The sequence below is a fragment of the Zonotrichia albicollis genome, chromosome 4 (assembly GCF_047830755.1).
Source record: "Zonotrichia albicollis isolate bZonAlb1 chromosome 4, bZonAlb1.hap1, whole genome shotgun sequence".
Taxonomy (NCBI): Eukaryota; Metazoa; Chordata; class Aves; order Passeriformes; family Passerellidae; genus Zonotrichia; species Zonotrichia albicollis.
The window spans coordinates 14,971,168-14,988,325 of record NC_133822.1 but is presented as its reverse complement, the minus strand read 5'-3'; the positions used below and the strand labels follow the sequence as shown (position 1 = coordinate 14,988,325).

The 17,158-nt window shown below is 43.2% G+C and overlaps 1 protein-coding gene across 19 annotated transcripts in view; it reads right to left on the bottom strand.

Annotated features, from left to right (window-relative positions):
* Positions 1 to 1,417: 1,417 nt before the first annotated feature.
* Positions 1,418 to 17,158, bottom strand: part of MICAL3 (microtubule associated monooxygenase, calponin and LIM domain containing 3) — a 173,231-nt gene continuing 157,490 nt past the window's right edge. For 17 of the 19 annotated variants that reach the window (XM_074538878.1, XM_074538877.1, XM_074538896.1 and 14 more), the window contains 4 exons: positions 9,906 to 9,971; positions 7,461 to 7,560; positions 6,426 to 6,499; positions 1,418 to 6,341 (listed from right to left, as the gene is read on the bottom strand). In XM_074538878.1, coding sequence (XP_074394979.1) covers positions 6,157 to 6,341; positions 6,426 to 6,499; positions 7,461 to 7,560; positions 9,906 to 9,971 — 425 coding nt within the window. In that variant the 3' untranslated portion in view covers positions 1,418 to 6,156. The remainder of the gene's footprint in view (positions 6,342 to 6,425; positions 6,500 to 7,460; positions 7,561 to 9,905; positions 9,972 to 17,158) is intronic. The other 2 variants (XM_074538880.1, XM_074538885.1) reach the window with 1 other exon arrangement.

Here is a 17,158-nt window from a genome sequence, read left to right as displayed (position 1 = left end):
AATTCCCTCACCTCTGCACAGGGGTGTGCTTCTGTGCCAAGGGGAACTCGCGGGGTGGGTGAGGCAGCTTCCTGGGCATGGAATGCCACTTGTGGAAAGGGTCAGAGGCTTCTGGAGGCTGCTTTCATTATCGAGGGAAAAGGAAAGCAGCAGCTGCCACCAGGCTGAGCTCCTGGGGTGGGGTTTACTTGTTACAGGGTCTTTCCCTGGTGCAATTTCAGAGTTAATCTGTGCAGGAGCACTCATCTTGAAGGGCTGACAGGTTTTGCCCAAGCTAACAACAGATGAAGCTATTCCTGGACCGGTTGTTCCATCCACAGTTTGTGAAACAGCAGAATGTCTTTGTCCCTGATGGAGACTGAGAATTAACAATATAACTTATTAATTTGCAATATAACTTTAAAAGCCATGATATATGTTGGAAACTATGGATGCAAATCAACCTCCTGTGTCCCAGAGCCCAGCAGTCACTTTCTAGACATTCCATTTTTCTTCTGGCATCACGTGAGAAATCCTCATGGACTGGCCGACAGCACAAGATCCCCCATCCCTGGGTAACCACAGCTTTCTCTCACTACTATTTTTATTCCCACTACTATGGGGGAGAGCAAGAGACCAAAAGAACAGGAAGAATGGTAAGGTTTGAAGTGTAGGCAGTGAGCTGCTGCCCTGCTGAGCTGCACAGAGCTGTCATTCCTGCCACCTGCAGCACAGCCTGCTCACCAGCCCCCAGGCAGCGGGGAGGCAAGGGGAAATCCAAGGCGTGCCCTCCTCCCGCTGCACTAATAGGTTTCCTTTTATCACACCACCATAGGAACACCAGGGTTTATCCTTTGTGGTTTTTTTTTTTTTTGGTTTTTTTTAAGAATGGTGGAGTGTTAAGAAAATGAAACACATTGTTTGGGATTTCCCCGGCTGGGAAAATGAAACATATTGTTTGGGATTTCCCCCATCATCCTGTGTAAAACTTCTGCTTCTTAGAAAAAAAAAAAAAAAAAGAAAAAAATGTTTAAAAGTCAGCACAGAGGCATTGATGTCATTCTCCCCATATTATCCTGAATGCTGCTACATGACCATCAGGCTACACCAGATGTTCAGGCTAGTACTGCAGGCTGAGGAAGTGAGATTCAGCTACAAAAATGAAATCCTAGTTTCTATAAACCAATTTATATTACCTTCATCCCTTCTTCTCAGTAACTTCACTGAGAATCTGAAGAAACAATATAGAATATGCACAGGCACTGGGGATGTTTGTAGATTTTTTTTTCATCAGATAATTCAGAGTGGCTGAGAGTGAGTCAGCAAAAGAGTAATTAAAGGCAGGCACTTTAACACCCAGATTTATCTCTAGATCACCTTCTCTCAGGTCCTCATCAATCATCAACCAAAGAAATAACAGCAGAGGAAAGAAACAATAGGGCCACCAGCAAAAAAGAAAAAATAATTAATGACTTTATTTTTTTTTTTTTTAGTTCAGTTGGCCATCTGAGGTGCTAAAATCTCAACACCAATGAAGCAAGTGTGCATAAAAACAAACGATAAAACACAACCAAATAGAAGAAAACAGGCTGGAACAGAGTTGGTTTTGTACAGGTAGGGTATTCGCTTTTCTGTTAACGCTCTATACATGCCAACCGTAAGCGCCTTGAACAATCTGAATATCAGAGTTCACGTTCATACAAAAGGGCAGCTGCCAAAGCAACTCCCTTTGCCTGGATTAGACTTCACACACACACGCATGCACCCACAGATACAGAGTATTGAAATTACTGCAATGCCATCAGAACATGGCATCCTCCCCTTCACACCTGCTTTCAGTCACATCCTCATCTGCCTGCTACCCTGCCTAGTATCTGCCAAGCAGGCATGCACAGGCAGGGTAGCAGGCTTGGACAATCCAAAAGCAGGAACTTTTGGAAAGCTTCCCATCTCTGTTACTTTGCAAAGGTCAACAGCCAGCGATCTCTCTCTCTGTGAATTATATACAGACTGGTTTTTAGTATGCTTTAGAGCTCTCTTCCTTGCAGACAGTGACAACTGAAATTCCCATTACAGCTTTTCAGTTTGCACATGGGAGATTTTACAATGCAACAACACCTCTCTCAATCCACCGGTGTGTGGTGTAAACACTTAATGGAAAACTCATTTTAGAAGAATGTTAACCAAACAAGGTGTAGCTGCTCACAAAAGGGAACTGCCGGCTGCTCTAGATCATGCTGTCTAGACCACTTAGAATACTTCATAACGTTCAGGATTAGGATGTATAAAAATATTAAAACCCACCAGAGTGCACACAAATGTGGTGACTAGCTCTACGCAAGCACCGTGTTCTAACAGAGGCCTAGGCATTGCACAAAACTCAGATTCTTGACCATGGGGGTAGCCCAAGGATCCACTGGTGCCTTTACATACAAACAAATATTTACAGAAAATGCAGAGACAGAGAGAGAAGGACAGACTTTTAAAACTTGCGGTTTGCTCTAAAATATATTCAGCAATGCAGTTTATAACATGCCCTAGTGAGACCAGGGGGTATTGGTTAACTGAAAGAAGGAATATGTCTGAAAGTTGGAGCTGAAATGTCTTGTCACGTCCCCACGCATTAGGTTCTCCGAAGCTTGGAATTTTATAGCCAGTTGTGACTTTTAATGACAATATGGTTAAAAGGAACAGAACAGTTTAAAACAAACTGGTACTGTGAAAACAGCAGATTAGTTGTTCTGGCAGTCCTCACTCCCCCATCTCCATTTACCTCCTGGGCGTTTCCTGCCAGGAGCTGCTGTTCCCCTCCCTTCCCCGCAGGGGCTGAAGGGCTTGCCCCATCCTCGGTGTGCCCATTTCAGAGCCAGCGCGGCTCAGGCTCCGAGCTCGGCTCTGTTCCCGCCTGCTGCCGGGACGAAGCACGGCCAGCCCCGTGTCACCTGGGGACAGCCACCCTTGTGTGCCCACGCCTGGGGAGCTGAGGGTCCCTGGGCTCTCCTCACGCGTGAAATGGACACACGTCATTGAATGCACGTGGCTGAGTGCGCGCTGTGGGCAGCGCAAAGAGCTACAACATCCTGCTCGGATTCGGATACAAATAAGGGATCTTGTGCTCACAAGAACCTTCTTCAGCTTTAAAAATACAAAATTTGAATTAAAAATATTCAGAGAGTAAAAAATCCCACTATCTGATATGCAAGTCATATTCTTAAAGTGCAACTGAACAGCAAATAACAAGTTGTGCCTTTTACAACCATTTTGATATAAAAAGGCCTTTTAACATTCCCTTTTGTGTATTTTGAATCAATTTGTGTGTGCGATGTTAGGTCTTTGTTTTCATTCTCACTGCTGGAGGCCTTCAGAACAACCCAAAGAGTTTAGGGTTGGAATATGCGGGTTTTCTGTGCAATAAGGTAATACATCCTGAAGTGATCTCACTCTTCAGCATTGCAAAGATCTGGCAAATGTCCCTCAGCAAGAAAGGGAAAAGAAACCATCTAAAAATAGTCTTCAGGAGTTCTACAGCTCACATTCAATGACCTTCTGTTACAAGTTAGATGTGGTCCATATACCCAGTGCACAATGAAATGGACTGAGGCCAACTCTCTGCACAAGACAATTTACAGTAAACTTTCCATCTTTTCTTCCCTATTTCTGCACTCCAGCTTCCAGTTGCCCCTCAAATGCAGACTGTAAACTACCATTGCCAGTCTCACTTGGGCAGCAGGCCCTGCACCAGCAAACGGGAGGGAATTCTGTTTGTTAGAAATCCTGCTGGTAAAGCCAACGCTCTGGGATGCTGGAATGGCAGGTGCCACTTGCTAAACACACACAGTTACAAAGTAGCACTGCAGCTGCCTGTCTGTCTGCTTGGTTTCACGAGTATCTGGATTTAATTTGTTATGCCTTATGTGGAATAAAGGGAGAACACTTTGGGTGGAAAACACGGGTTTCCATAGTTAGCAACCAGCACTGCTCAGAGTCCCCATGGACACTCCTACCCATTCTCCCTCAGCCTGGGGCATTCTCCCAAGTCAGAGGTGAATTTAAATCATAGACCTTGGCTTACAGGAGACCCCTCTGAAGGAGGCAGAGAGCCAACAGCAAGAAACCATGCAAACTTCTGTGCCAGGGCAAAAGACTGAAGGATGTTCAGCCCTGCTGTGGTGCCTCGCACTGGCAGTGTCAATTCCAGCTGGAAGAGTCAGTAGGCTGTACAAATGTGCTTGGGAATAGGACTCGTTCTCAGAGACTTCAGAAAGCAGCCTTGGTACTTCTTGAACAGGAAAAGAACACAGTCAGCATCCCAAGGAGGGAAACCCTCTCTGGACACATCGTGTGAAGGATGGGACACATCCCCAGCGCACGGTGCTGTTTCAGCTCTGCAGGACAGGTTAAGGACACGGCTTGCCCATGGAGTCTGTCCCACAGGGACGGGGACTGAGCTGCTCAGTGCACATCCTGCTCATCCATCATTGTGTGGTGACAGTCAGGACCCTCCTGGCTGAAAAGCAGCACATTCACTAACTGGGCCAAAAGGAGCTTCTTCCAATAGATGCAGCAGGAAATGTGCTGGTTTTGTTTTCATGGAAATCCCTCAAACTGTATCAGGACTGTGAGGATCCCCTCTTTCAGTGAGGAAGAGACATATGGGATATTTCTATCTCACAGTTTTGGCTTTCTTGTTATAAAAATGTAAAATTTAAATAAATATAGGTTTGTTAGTCCAAAAGAGAGAATGTGGGATGTGGAAGAAAAGGATGCTAAGAACACAAATAGATTCTTAAACTCCATGAGTGCACAGGATTTTTTCATAGAAGAAAACTCCTAGGGCAGGATGCATCCATGGGTACATAAAGACTGCCCTCGCTGTGAAGCAGGGACCAATCGCAGTAGTGTCTTTCTCTAACAGAGTTAAAACACTCCCTCCACAATCAAATATGTGTAACAATCAAATTATTATTAAGAACACTAATAAATAGCCACAGGTAACAACATCCAGTAATTTTGAAGTGGAAGTTGTAGGATGCAGCAGGCACACACACCCATCACTCGTTCATTTTTTTTCCTAAAAGATACAAAAATGAATCTTCTTTCAAGTATTAAAAAAATAAGTTAATTGACATAAAAGGGTCAAAGTGACTGAGGGCCCAGGCAGGTCTTAAGCTTTGTTTCCAATGTGCAAAAACAAAATACAGAGAAAAAAAAAAATAAAAACACTGAAAAGTCTTAATGGTGGTTCGGTCACTTAAGGGCTTCTCCCTTTTAGGGGGCCTAATAACCAGGGAATGCTGCCTGGGAACACCCCTGCCCCAGCACACACTTACCACTGTCCCACAGCAGTATTTTCCAGTGTCAAAACAGTCACAATAAAAACAGAACAAGGAAGCCCACCAGCCTCTGAGCTGTGGCCATGAAGACTAAGGCCAGCAGTAGCTGCCTCTCCAGTGTGTAGCAAAGCAGGTGGGCATCTTCCCTCTCTCTTCTGCTCCCCTTGTTCCCCACAAGAAGATTTAGGAGGCTAAGGTAGGGAAAGAGTCCACTGATGCCCACTTCTCTCCAAAAACCAAGAGGCAGAGAGTTCCAGCACACACAGCAGTATCTTCTCTATCTTGTATTTCTTCATATCCATGCATAAGGATCAACTGCAGGTTTCTTTGGTGGGGAGGAAGACTAAAGCAAAGAAGGTGTTGCCCTGGGCTTCTGGAGCTCTCTTGGACAGCTGACTCCACTGCTACAGGCTGCTGTGGTTGTTCAGGAAAGGTTGCCACTTCCCTCCCTTTTATTAGAACTGGTGTAGTCAAAATGGGAAAGGAATGGACTGCCTTAAATCCAATGTAGTTAAAGGTACTTCTTCCCTTAACCTCCTTCCCCACACATGGATTATTCCCCCCTCCCTACTACCACACACAAAACATGGTCCATTGTACAGGACCTCAAGGAGATTGCACAGTCTCAACTCATTTCTTCAACTTGGCTTGCAGACATGTAAAACTTAAGCTTCTGGAACCAACACACTTATCAAAAGGCTTCTGAGTGCTTCAGACCAAATCTCTGCATGCTGTTGGACCTTTCAGAAGTTTCCCCTTCAACATCTTCATATCCATGTAATTCTGGCAAACTCAGGGTAGGCCAACTGGACAACACAGACCAGCAGAGGTAAATGTGCTAAGCTCAGGACCAGTTCAAGCTAAAACCTTTGGAAAGCATGACTGCCTCCAGGTCCTTGTCTTCTTCTTTTTCTCGAAGCCGCTGCTCTTCAAGGAGAGCCACAAGGGAATCTCTCTGCTCCACTACTTCGAGCATTTCGTTCAGGATCCTCTTCTCCTCCGAGAGCTCCTCATCTGTCTTCAGATGATCTACAGAGATATCAAGAACTATCAGCATACACAAGGCTAGAGATACACACATCCAATCCATGAAATATCTCCTTTTGCTCTCACCTTCTACTGCCATCCTCTCACGGAGCTCCTGCTGCAGTCGACTCTGCCTGTCTTCCAGTTCTAGCTCCCGAGCACTAAAAGGAAAAGAGCAGAAATCCAAGTTCCAGATGTAATAAAACACTCCATAAATTTCTTCATATTCATTCTCAGCTTCTGCTCCATCTCTAGATATCTGCTGTGCCATTTACCAATCTTGTGTGGAACAACTCTTCAATAACCTAAGATATATAACTGTATATTTAAAAGCTTTAATTGCACTTTTAGCATTTCAGGTTATTTGCCTGAAGTTAGGAAGTGCAATGCCAAAAGTGGAGTAAACTAAATATAGAGCAGAGTCAAAGAGCAAATAAATCTGCAATGCCTCTACATATCCCCTGCTACTTCCCATTCTAAACCCAAAGTTACTTATTAACAAATTACTTATTATTAAGGACACTATCAAACTATTGCAAACACCACCTTGGGACTTTTCTGCCACTAAGGCCATCAGCTTCCACATTGCTAAGGTGAGCTGACACACTCAAATTAATTTCAGTGAATTTGCACAGAAATTCACTGAAACAGAATTTGGGGGGAACAGAAAAACCCCCCAGTTTCATTAACAGGAAAACCCCTTTACTGTTTGAGCCCACGTGAGCAGCACTGGGGTCGCACTACAGGCAGAAAGGAGGGCCACAAGGCAAGGTGGCTGAATTAACTGCTTTTGGCTATGCTTAGAAGACAATTTTACAAAACCAGAAGGAGTCCCACATTATTTCTGCACAGCTTGAACACACTTGCACAAACAGGATGTGTTTTATACAAGAACAGCATGAGAAGGGCTCACATACCTGTACTTCTGCATGTGCACAAATAATTGGAACTTTAATCCCTTACCACTATTGTTCTTTCTTCTACCACTCCTTTAAAATGTACTTGGGATTCCTGTCTCAGCCTAAGAGGCTGCTGACCTCCTGGCCTTACAGGGAAGACAATACTGACAGATCTTCCACTGCTATTTATGGCAAAATCCCCATTTTTTCCACATTCACTCACAATATCATCAGTTCAGACTCGTAGCGAACCAAGGCATTCTTCTCCTGCACCAGCTTGAACCACTCCTGCATCAGCTTGGGGTCATCCTTCTTACCCATGCCTGCCAAGAAAGAAACCTGGTAAATTTTCAGGTAACACCCTGCAATCCTTACAAGCCCAAACTGCAAAAACAACAATGGGGCAAAATGTGCAAAGAAAGCCGAGCAAGATGCTGCCAGAGCACTCCCAAGCCGGGTCCGTTCACTTTGCCTACAGCACTCAGCTGAGTGGAAGTCACCTCCAAAAGGATTCTCTTCTCTTTGGAGCCTACTTTTATTTTGTTTCTGATATTCTTGTGATTACTTGTTTCTTCCTCACTCTTACTGCAGAAAGCCCCAATTTCTATGAGTATTTAACTTTTCCTTTCATTAGAAGAATTTTATAGATGCTTATGCCAGCTATTGAAACATATGCTCATCAGAAAAGGATTCAATTGCAACTGCCTGTGTTTTACCTTTGTTTTCTTCAATTGCATGTCCTCAAGTTTTTCTTTTACTAGCCAAAAGTAACATCTTGTCTCTTTTTTTCAACAGTTAAGTAAATCTTTTCTGACTGCTCCTCCTAGACACACATACCTATTCATCTTGAAGATCCCCCTGCACAGTGAACACAGAAACTCATTCTACTCCACTGCATACCAGCACTAGAAAAAGGAACCCCCAGACAAATTTGCTAATATGAAAGAAGAATAAAGAAACCTTGGCCCTTGACCACCCAGTACAGAACTCTTTGCTGGTCTTTTTATTTTAGAACAAACTCCTAAACTAACTCAATAGTCCACTGATGAGTTTTGTGTCTGTCAGGAGTCATGTGGAATAAATGCAGAATGCTGTTCCCAAAGCCTTCTGTTGATATTTAACAAACACAAGAACTTACCAAGGAGGCTCCTCCTGGCAAGCTCTTGGTCTGGGCCACTTATTCCACATTGAACCACCTGCACCTCAATGCTGTGATTTACACCAGACCCCATCAAGGCCAGTGGCAACATTCCTGCCTGTGTGGCAGCAGAAGCAGGAGAATGGCCTCAAATCAGGCTGAGCAGCACTTCTGGATTGCTGCATCCTATCATCTTACACTGCACATGCCCTAGGCATCCCAAGGTAACTAACACCCCTGTCTCTGCTTGTTATTGTGGATAGGTACTCCCTACATAAGAACAAAAAATCTCAAACAGTCCATCTCATGCTAGATTAATCAAGCAGCAAGCTTACTAGTCAAACTCTACCGCACAGACACAGCACAAATACCACATTAATGGCTACTTAATTCAGACCCATAGCACATTAATAACTACTTAATTCAGACCCATGCCCTGCCTCATCCTCAGTAGTCAGAGAAGCGCTGCCCTGCAGTTACACAAGGGAGAGCCTACAACTCCTAGTAAGCTGCAGCTTGGGCTGCCTTTGGAAATGTGTCATACCAGCCCCTGGGGCAACACCAGGCTGGGTTGTAGCACCCTAAGAGCCCCTGAGGACTTGATAGCAGTGTGTTGCTCAGTTCCAAGCATTCCTTTCTGAGCATCTCTGCACAATATGCCCACGTGGCGACAGGAGAGGGAGACTGTACATGCAGATGTCCAGTGCTGTGGCGCCATGAGAACACTGGGAAGTCTCCCCTTCCTTTCCAATGCCAGGATGTATAGAAAACAAATGCCTCTAAGAAAAAGCCAAAACCACAATGCTACTGACCTATGGAATACGTAAGTATTTTTAAACAGCCAATGAGTAGAGGAATAATGGGAGGACTGGAAAGGGAGCACTGACAACTGATGTGAGGGAGCACTATGGAAAGCAGATAAGTGGTTAGCAAAATTACACCATGAACACACATAAAACAACCCCTTCCCCATGCCTTGGCAATGGAACTCTACAGCAAACTCCATTTGGGATAGTTAAAGAATGCACTCAGCAAGACAGATGAAGGAGAACTAGTCTAACTTAAGGTCTGTTGGCTTTTAAAGTTCATGGATGTTTTTCAAATCAGTCCTTATAAAGACACAGTATTCCTTTAATCCCTATATGCTAATTAAAAAGCTGTATTTAAGGAAACAGATTGTCATTCCCTTATCCCACCTTCCAAACATGTTTCAGGAGGAATAGAGTAATTGAAGCCACCAAATGAAAATAGAAACTTTAGTGTGTGACACTTCTGGTCCCACAGCTGCTGCCCATTGCCCCTCCCAGTCACTGCACCCTCTGTTGCACAGCTGGAACTAGCAAAAGGGATACTGTACCTTTAACAGCTTGCCACAGGCTCAGAGAAGCTGGTTACCAGGTAGCTACAGACAAGGCTGGCTCGGGGACACAGCAAGAAAAGGGCTGGGGGCCCTGTGGTCACTAGCTGACTAGTGCTGCTATGAGAACCCAGCTGTGGGCAGGAGGACAGGGGGGTGTGAGGTTACGTTACCTTCATGGGCACAGCAAGGGCAGAAGGAGAGAGGTCTACGACGTGGTGTCCCGCCATTGGGCTCAACTTCAATAGGACCAAACGAGGAAGAGGAAGAGGCAGGAGAGGAAGAGGAAGTTGGAAGTGGAACGGAAGAGGAGGAAAGGGGTGAAATAAAAGACAAGCAAAGGACAAAAAGCATAAGAGTGAGAAAGAAAGGAAACACAAGAAGAAAAAGAAAAGAAAAGTACAAGAAATGGAGAAGCAGAAACAAGGGATACAGTCTACAGATGAATAATGTCCCTAATAAGCACAGATAACAGGTAAGAGGTAGACTGAGGTACTGGTGAACTCTTACTGAGCTGTACAAACACCAGGCAGGAGGTTACTGTTACTGCACTTTTCCTGATGTACAGTTTTCAGGTGCAAGGTCTTTAACCAAAAGCTTTGTGACCCAGATGTCAGGAGGAGTAGAGACATATATTTAACTTCTGCTGATAAATGTCAGATTTCAAGCAGGGTTACAGTAATTCTCACCAGCTGTAAGCAGCCACCCTACCTTCAGCTCTATCAGGACCATGCTCTTATCACCGTGGCAGCATCCACTGATGGTAAAAGTGTCCTTTGCAAATGGAATAGAATGTCTTCAGACAGGAAACACCACAGGGAGAATCTGATTACCATGGAACCAGCCTGCCAGGGTATGCTGTGTCAAGTATGGTGAGTACACAGGTACCCCACCAGATTGCTGTGCTTAGGGAGGAAAAGGCTTTTACACAGATAAAGTGGTTCACATCAGGGTCTGCAGGGGCCATGACCAACTGAGGACTGTGCAGAGTTAAACCAGGAAATTTAAAGCTCTCCCTTGGCATTCTCATTCCACAAAGCATTTTAAAGCTTACAAGTCCTGTTAGGACCAGTGACTTACTGAATCTTTATCATCTTTTCCATCAGCCAGTGGAGGACAAGCATTTGTCATCTCTCAAAAGGTTCAGCCTCTTTAACACCAAAAATTTGCTTTTCAGTGGTACTTAACATTACAGAGATAAACAGCAGGCAGTAACCAATGTCACTAATAGTTACAGGAGAACGTGCACCAGGGCAATGATGAACTCTGAAACATCAGAGCTGCCAGAATGGAACACTTACTGGGCTCAGGGCACAACTGCATTTATAAAGAGGAGGCATTTCTGTGTTGGGAAAAGGCATAAACTCCACAACAACAGTATGGTAAGAATAACACTCATTTTGGAGAAGTCAGCAGAGTTTGATGTTTGTGGTTCACAGAAAGCTCTACAAAATTAGAGTACCAGTGGACTGGGAAGGCTTTAGAAGGGACCATCACAGAACTAGACCAGCACATGGATGACACACTGGAGCAAGAGGGAGAGCACACCAGCTTCAAAGCCTGTGACTGAGCAGCAGGGCTTTCTCAGAAGAAGAAAACTCTGCACTGGAAGCAGGAAGGGGCAACAACAGGAGAGATGCCACAGCTGGCCATAGGACAGTTACAAATAAAGCATTGTACCAACAACATTGAGAAAGTACCAGAACATTAATTACAGCTGTTCTGAATTTTCCAACTTCTGCATTTAAAATAGAAAAATACTAAGGCTTTTTTTCCTACAACTGCCATTTCACAGATCAGGTTACAAAAGAAAAACAAACAAGAAAAACTCCAAACCACAAAGGTATGGTGAAGAATATGCTTCCATACAAAGCAGAGCATTTAGTGCATGATACTTGTTAAATATTTTTTATTTCCCATACTATCTTATTCAAATTAATTCTATAAGCTAAAAGCTTTAATACTCTAACTTGGTCTAACCACTGTTTTGAGGGTGGCCAGGGAGATGGATATTTAACTATGGAAAAAATCCACTTCTTTCAGGGCTTGAGATTTAATTCAGAACTGGGGGCTGGGGGGATTTGATACATTTCAAGCCATGAACATAGGGACTTGGTGAGGAACTTCCAGTTTCCATATTTGAGCTGAAAAGAAATACCCAGTACGTGAAAATGTCATTTATCTCATTGTGAAATGGCCACACACTGCTAGCTTTGTCAACAGCAAGCAAGTGGTCTGATACTAGGAGAGGATCCCAGCTTTGGTCTCCAGTAAAAAGCCCCAGGGATCACACAGCACCTGACCAATGCAGAGCTCACTCCCCACAACTGCACTTTCCTCCCCTGCTCTTAGTTATCTTCCCACTCTTGTCTAAAGAAAATTTGTCCTTGAATCAAGTTACAAAGTCCACGGTATCTACACTAGCCCTGCTACTAGAAAAGTCAACATGTTTTTTCAGTAAGATAATAAACATAACCTTTGCAATTAAGATCCTTTCCAGCTACTCCAGATGTAAATTACAGTTAATTAAATTGGTGAATACAGGTTATGATCATTGCAATTACTTTGGAAACAATTTCTGTCCAAAGTAGGATGATTAGCAATGCTTTAGAAAGTCTTCCTTACGTATTGGAGGATCCTTAACAGCAAGAACAAAGTGCAACCTGAAAGCTTACTTCCCATGGTTCTCTAAAGCTTATTTTATGGCCTATTACTCCAAAAGCCATTACTAATCCTACAGTAAATAGTATTGTTATACATATTAATATTATTGCATTGTTTAGAGAAGAGAAATCACCACCTCCCAGTCTCATTAAATTACAAATAGGATCATCACTGCAAGACATTTTTTCTGGATGTGGAGCCAGGGCCAGATAGAGTAAAACCCATTTGTTGTGCAAATTAGAAAAACCTCAACAACCTAACCTCCCTTTCTGTTTAAATCTCCTTCACCACCAAAAATATACTGACACATGTATTCACCCACAACATGGAGAAGTTCTGACAGCAGCAACACCCACAGAAGCAGTTTGTTTGGAAGGAGCTGAAGGGCAAGAGAAGAACCATTTCTGTAATCTCCCCTTCTTCGGGTCCTGTGCTGCCAGCACGTAAGGTGTGGCTATAGCCTCTGGACAGAAAATTCCCATTTTTTTCACCAGAGGCAGAAAGCTGCCAACAGACTAATGTTAGTCACGAGTTGCTCCCTTTCAGTGCCACAAGCCAACTCTTCTTTTGTGCAAAGCCTTGCAAAGCAGTCCAAGCTGCTGCCAAGCCAGAGCATGGTTTGGAGGCAGGAGCTGCAGCTTATTAAGAAAAGGAGTTCCTAAGCACACTGAACATTCTCAAGATGCAGAAGCTCTGCCTTGCACACCAGACACATCCCATCAATAAAGTGACTGGAATTACTTTGCTTCTGTGTAAAAAAGCCACAAGAATGACCTTGTTTGTCACAGTACTTTTGAGAGACTGCAGACTTTGCTACAGTGGTGGAAACCAAGAGCCAGGTGAAAAATAAATACCATAGCTTCAAAGCCTCTTCAAAATAAGGACCAGAAATTGTATAGCCACTATGTTCATTTTCACTGCACACTGTTCCTTGTTACAGAAGCTACATTGGACTGTTGCATTCTTTTTCACTCTTTATTTACCTGTTGATTAAAGAGGAATTCTTCAGTTTGGTTTTGTCCTTTTCCTCTCTAGCTCCATAACACTTCTTCACAATCACAAGCCCAGTGGTCAAAATGATCAGGATGAAAAAGCACTGCACAGAGTCTGGGGTGGCAGAACCCTTTATCCCAAGCTGCAGCTCACACTGATCCCCTTCACTGTTTGCCTCAGTTTTTTGATATAAGAGCTGTGATGATTTCTGAGAAGTGGTGAGTCACTGCAAGTTAAATTTACTTGAACAGATATACCACTGAACAAGTGGGATCACATAATTTGCAAACTTTGCATCCAAAGCCTTTGATTTCTATATTGTTGACTAATCACAGTGATTTGGAAAACAACAACAATGGACAGAAAACCCCAGCTCTGAGGCCAATCTCAGTTCTGTGGAACTTGCCCTCACAAGTTACAAGCATGACACTTTGGGAAATTATTCTGCTAACAAACGCCATCCCTTTATTTATCAGGAGTACTGAAAGCTCTGATTTTAAATCAGTGCTTAAAATATGGATCAGTCCAAAGGGGATCAGTAAGTGAAAGGGCACTGATCATAGTACATGTACTCTTTTCCACCCTTAAGAAGATCAGGTTATGATCAGAAGCCCAAGTACTGAAAAAAAAACATTCTAACTTTACTATTTGGTGAAGTTGTTCAACAGCAGTGTTGTTAAAAACCAGAGATACAGAAAGCCAACTCTTGCAGAACAGCATCCACAGAACTGCAGGCTGAGAGCAAGGATTTTGGCAAATGTCCCAAAAGCACATCACAGTTTATTAAATCTGGGTCAAACTCAATATCCTCTATAGTACAGTCACTAAAAGAAACCTGGGGAAAACTCACAGAGAACCAGATTGTCATGCAAACTGAACCACTTTTATTTATCCAGCAAAAAGGGGTGGGGGAAAGGCAGGCAAGGGAAGGGAAAAAATGGGGAAAGCAGTGGTTGGAGCAGAACACACACACAAATGACTCCAGAGAAGTGTTCTGATTCTACTAGACCTTGAGGCACTTCAGAATGCACTCAGAATGAATGCAGTCCTGCACTGCCCCTGTCTCCCAAGACTGTTGTTTTTGTGTGCAGAAAAAAGCAGGTAAATTGTCTAACAAGTACTGGTACTTAACAAGTTCTGCTTATCAAGTGCTCTTTCCTGCTCAAAATTTACAGCAAAGAAAACAAGTTACCAATTCACTTCAGAGTCAAAAACGGCTGCAGACTGCAAAAACAATGTTTATCTTACAACTCCATTCCCCTTTCAGAAGAGCTGTGTTTGCCAATCACAAGAAATAGGACTGATCCCGCTTGAATATATCAGGCTCCAGCCTTGCAGAGTTAGACCTGCAAGACTTTAATGGACATAGTAAGCTCAAATGTTTTAAATAAGTTTAAAAAAAGGTGAAGTTGTTGTAGAGTGTGCTTTAAATAGAGTACAAAGATTTAAAAAAAAAAAATCCAAACAATTGCACTTCCCCGACCTGTTTACCTGATGTCATAAGGCCCTTGTCAAGAAGTGAAAGTGTGTGAATGAAATCAACTCTATCAAACATACCAGCTCTCTTCCCTACATCCTTCTTGCCTCTCTTGGCATCCTCTAGCCAAGAAAAAAAGCATGATGGGAGTGTGTGGCTGTTTATTTAATGATTTCCTGTGGGTGCAAGGAAAATGAAACTGCTGACTTGATGACAGAGGAAACCATGGAGGTACTTTCCAGAGGCAGACAAGGAGCTACTGGGTTAGGAGGAGTTGAGGCTGGGACTAAAAAAGCAAGGTGACTAATGGAGAACTGACAAAAGAGAGGGAAAAAAGGGTAAGGGATAAAAGGAGAAGGCAGATTTGAGAAGAAGGCAGGACCTAAAATTTATTTGTCCACAGACAAATAATGTTGGGCAGAAGAGGAAGCAGAGTCCCAAAATTTTGGAAGTCCAAAGGCTGGGATTCAGACTGTGTCAGTGGGAAGACGAGACCAGGAATAGCTAGTGGAGAGGAATAGGATGGCTGAAGGGTGGAATGCCAGGATTTCTTTGTCAAGAAGGCAGGATTAAAGTCAAATGCCTAAAAATAAAAATGGAAGTGGGGTAAGGAGCTGTGGATGAAGTAAGACAGGATCAGGACAAGGACTATCTCAAAAGAAGGAACAAAAGGACAAAGACTATATATCCACCAGACCAATGCATCTTTCCACTGTCTGGCTCAGAATCCATATTTTCAAGTCTCACTATTCCATAGCCGCCAACAAACATCTATAAAATCCACTGATTGTGCCCCATTTCCTCTCCATAAGGATCTACCCAGAAGATGACAACCTAGTGCTGCTACCAATTATTCCATAAGGACATGATACAGCTCTCTGTGGTGGATCTGGAGGTTATAAGTCTGTTGATATATCAATATAATATAAAGTCTTAATTTCAGTTGACTTTGCAACCTTTGTCATGTTCTTTTAACCACACATGCATACAATATACACACAGGAGTAATTACTCAGAATTGAAATGTGACCATCTGTAGCATGAAATGAAACATCTGCGTTACAGCAACGGTACAAAACATTTCAGAACAGGAAGAGAGGATTATGACATCTGAGCACAGCAACAGAACTAGTTAAGATAGCAATCTGTAATCCCTACACACTGGAAGTTGACCAGGATGTCAGAAGTTACCACTCCCCTTGCAGAAGTTGTGCAATCTGTAACAACTAAATATTACCAGTTTACAGATAACTTTCCAGAGTGCTTTGCAATTTTTGTTAATATTCTAGAATTTTGTTAATATTCTATTGACCGGAGCCATGCCCACACCTCAGAGACATGGGTTGTCAATAGAATAATTAACTGTGCAGCATCCAAGCTGCCTGCAGGGCTCAGCAGAACCTCCAGGGATTTTAATGGCTCTCTAGCCAGACATGTTAATCTTGAAGCTGAGCTCTGTATCTACCACTTGAGCTGACAAGTTCACCAGAGCAATGTATCCCTTCTGGCAAAAGTGTTCTGGCAGCCCCAAAAGCAAATATAAAGAAAATTACATGGAGGCAACAAAATAATACTACAAAGCCACATACTCCAGGCTATACTGGCTCATTGCATTTAAAGGGATACTGCCCAATATAGTTTCTTTAAAATTTGTTTTGAAAACAGTGGTTTTGAGACAAGCAGAAATTTGATAGAGTTTTCAGATGTATCAACTGTTTTGAAAATAACCATGAATATTGCCTCTGACTGTTGGAAGTCCAAGTGACTGAGTCACCACATAAATAAAGCAGCCTGTTCAAAAATGACCACTCTGAGGTGACGGAGCTCAGAGAAACGAAAGAGCAAACGCGCAAAGAGATAAACAAATTCCATTTCCAATGAAGATTTTTTTGCAGCACAATGAATTTTTTTGAGTGACAGTGTCCCTTTAAGTGAAGACTGTTTTGCTTTTCTTAAAGCCACTATTAGTGTTTTGGATGGGATGGCTGTCTCTAAAGAGGCATTAGGAGCAAGGCAGGAGGAGGGAGAGGTGTAGTGCAGATAGCATTAAACAGGGATAAGGGTTTGTTAAGTGTGATTCAGCATCAACCCTTTTACAGCTCCTACTCTATGCACATCGTGAGTATGGGCCAGCCCTGGTGGATACAGGGGAAGAGGATTTCAAAGTTTCTCTGCAGGAAATAAAGCCCGAAGGACTGAACCGTGAATGAAGCACAGGGCTAGCAGAGGACTATCACATCAAAATTAGCACAGGGGAACTGGGCAACAAGTCAGATCTAAGGAAGAAAGTCT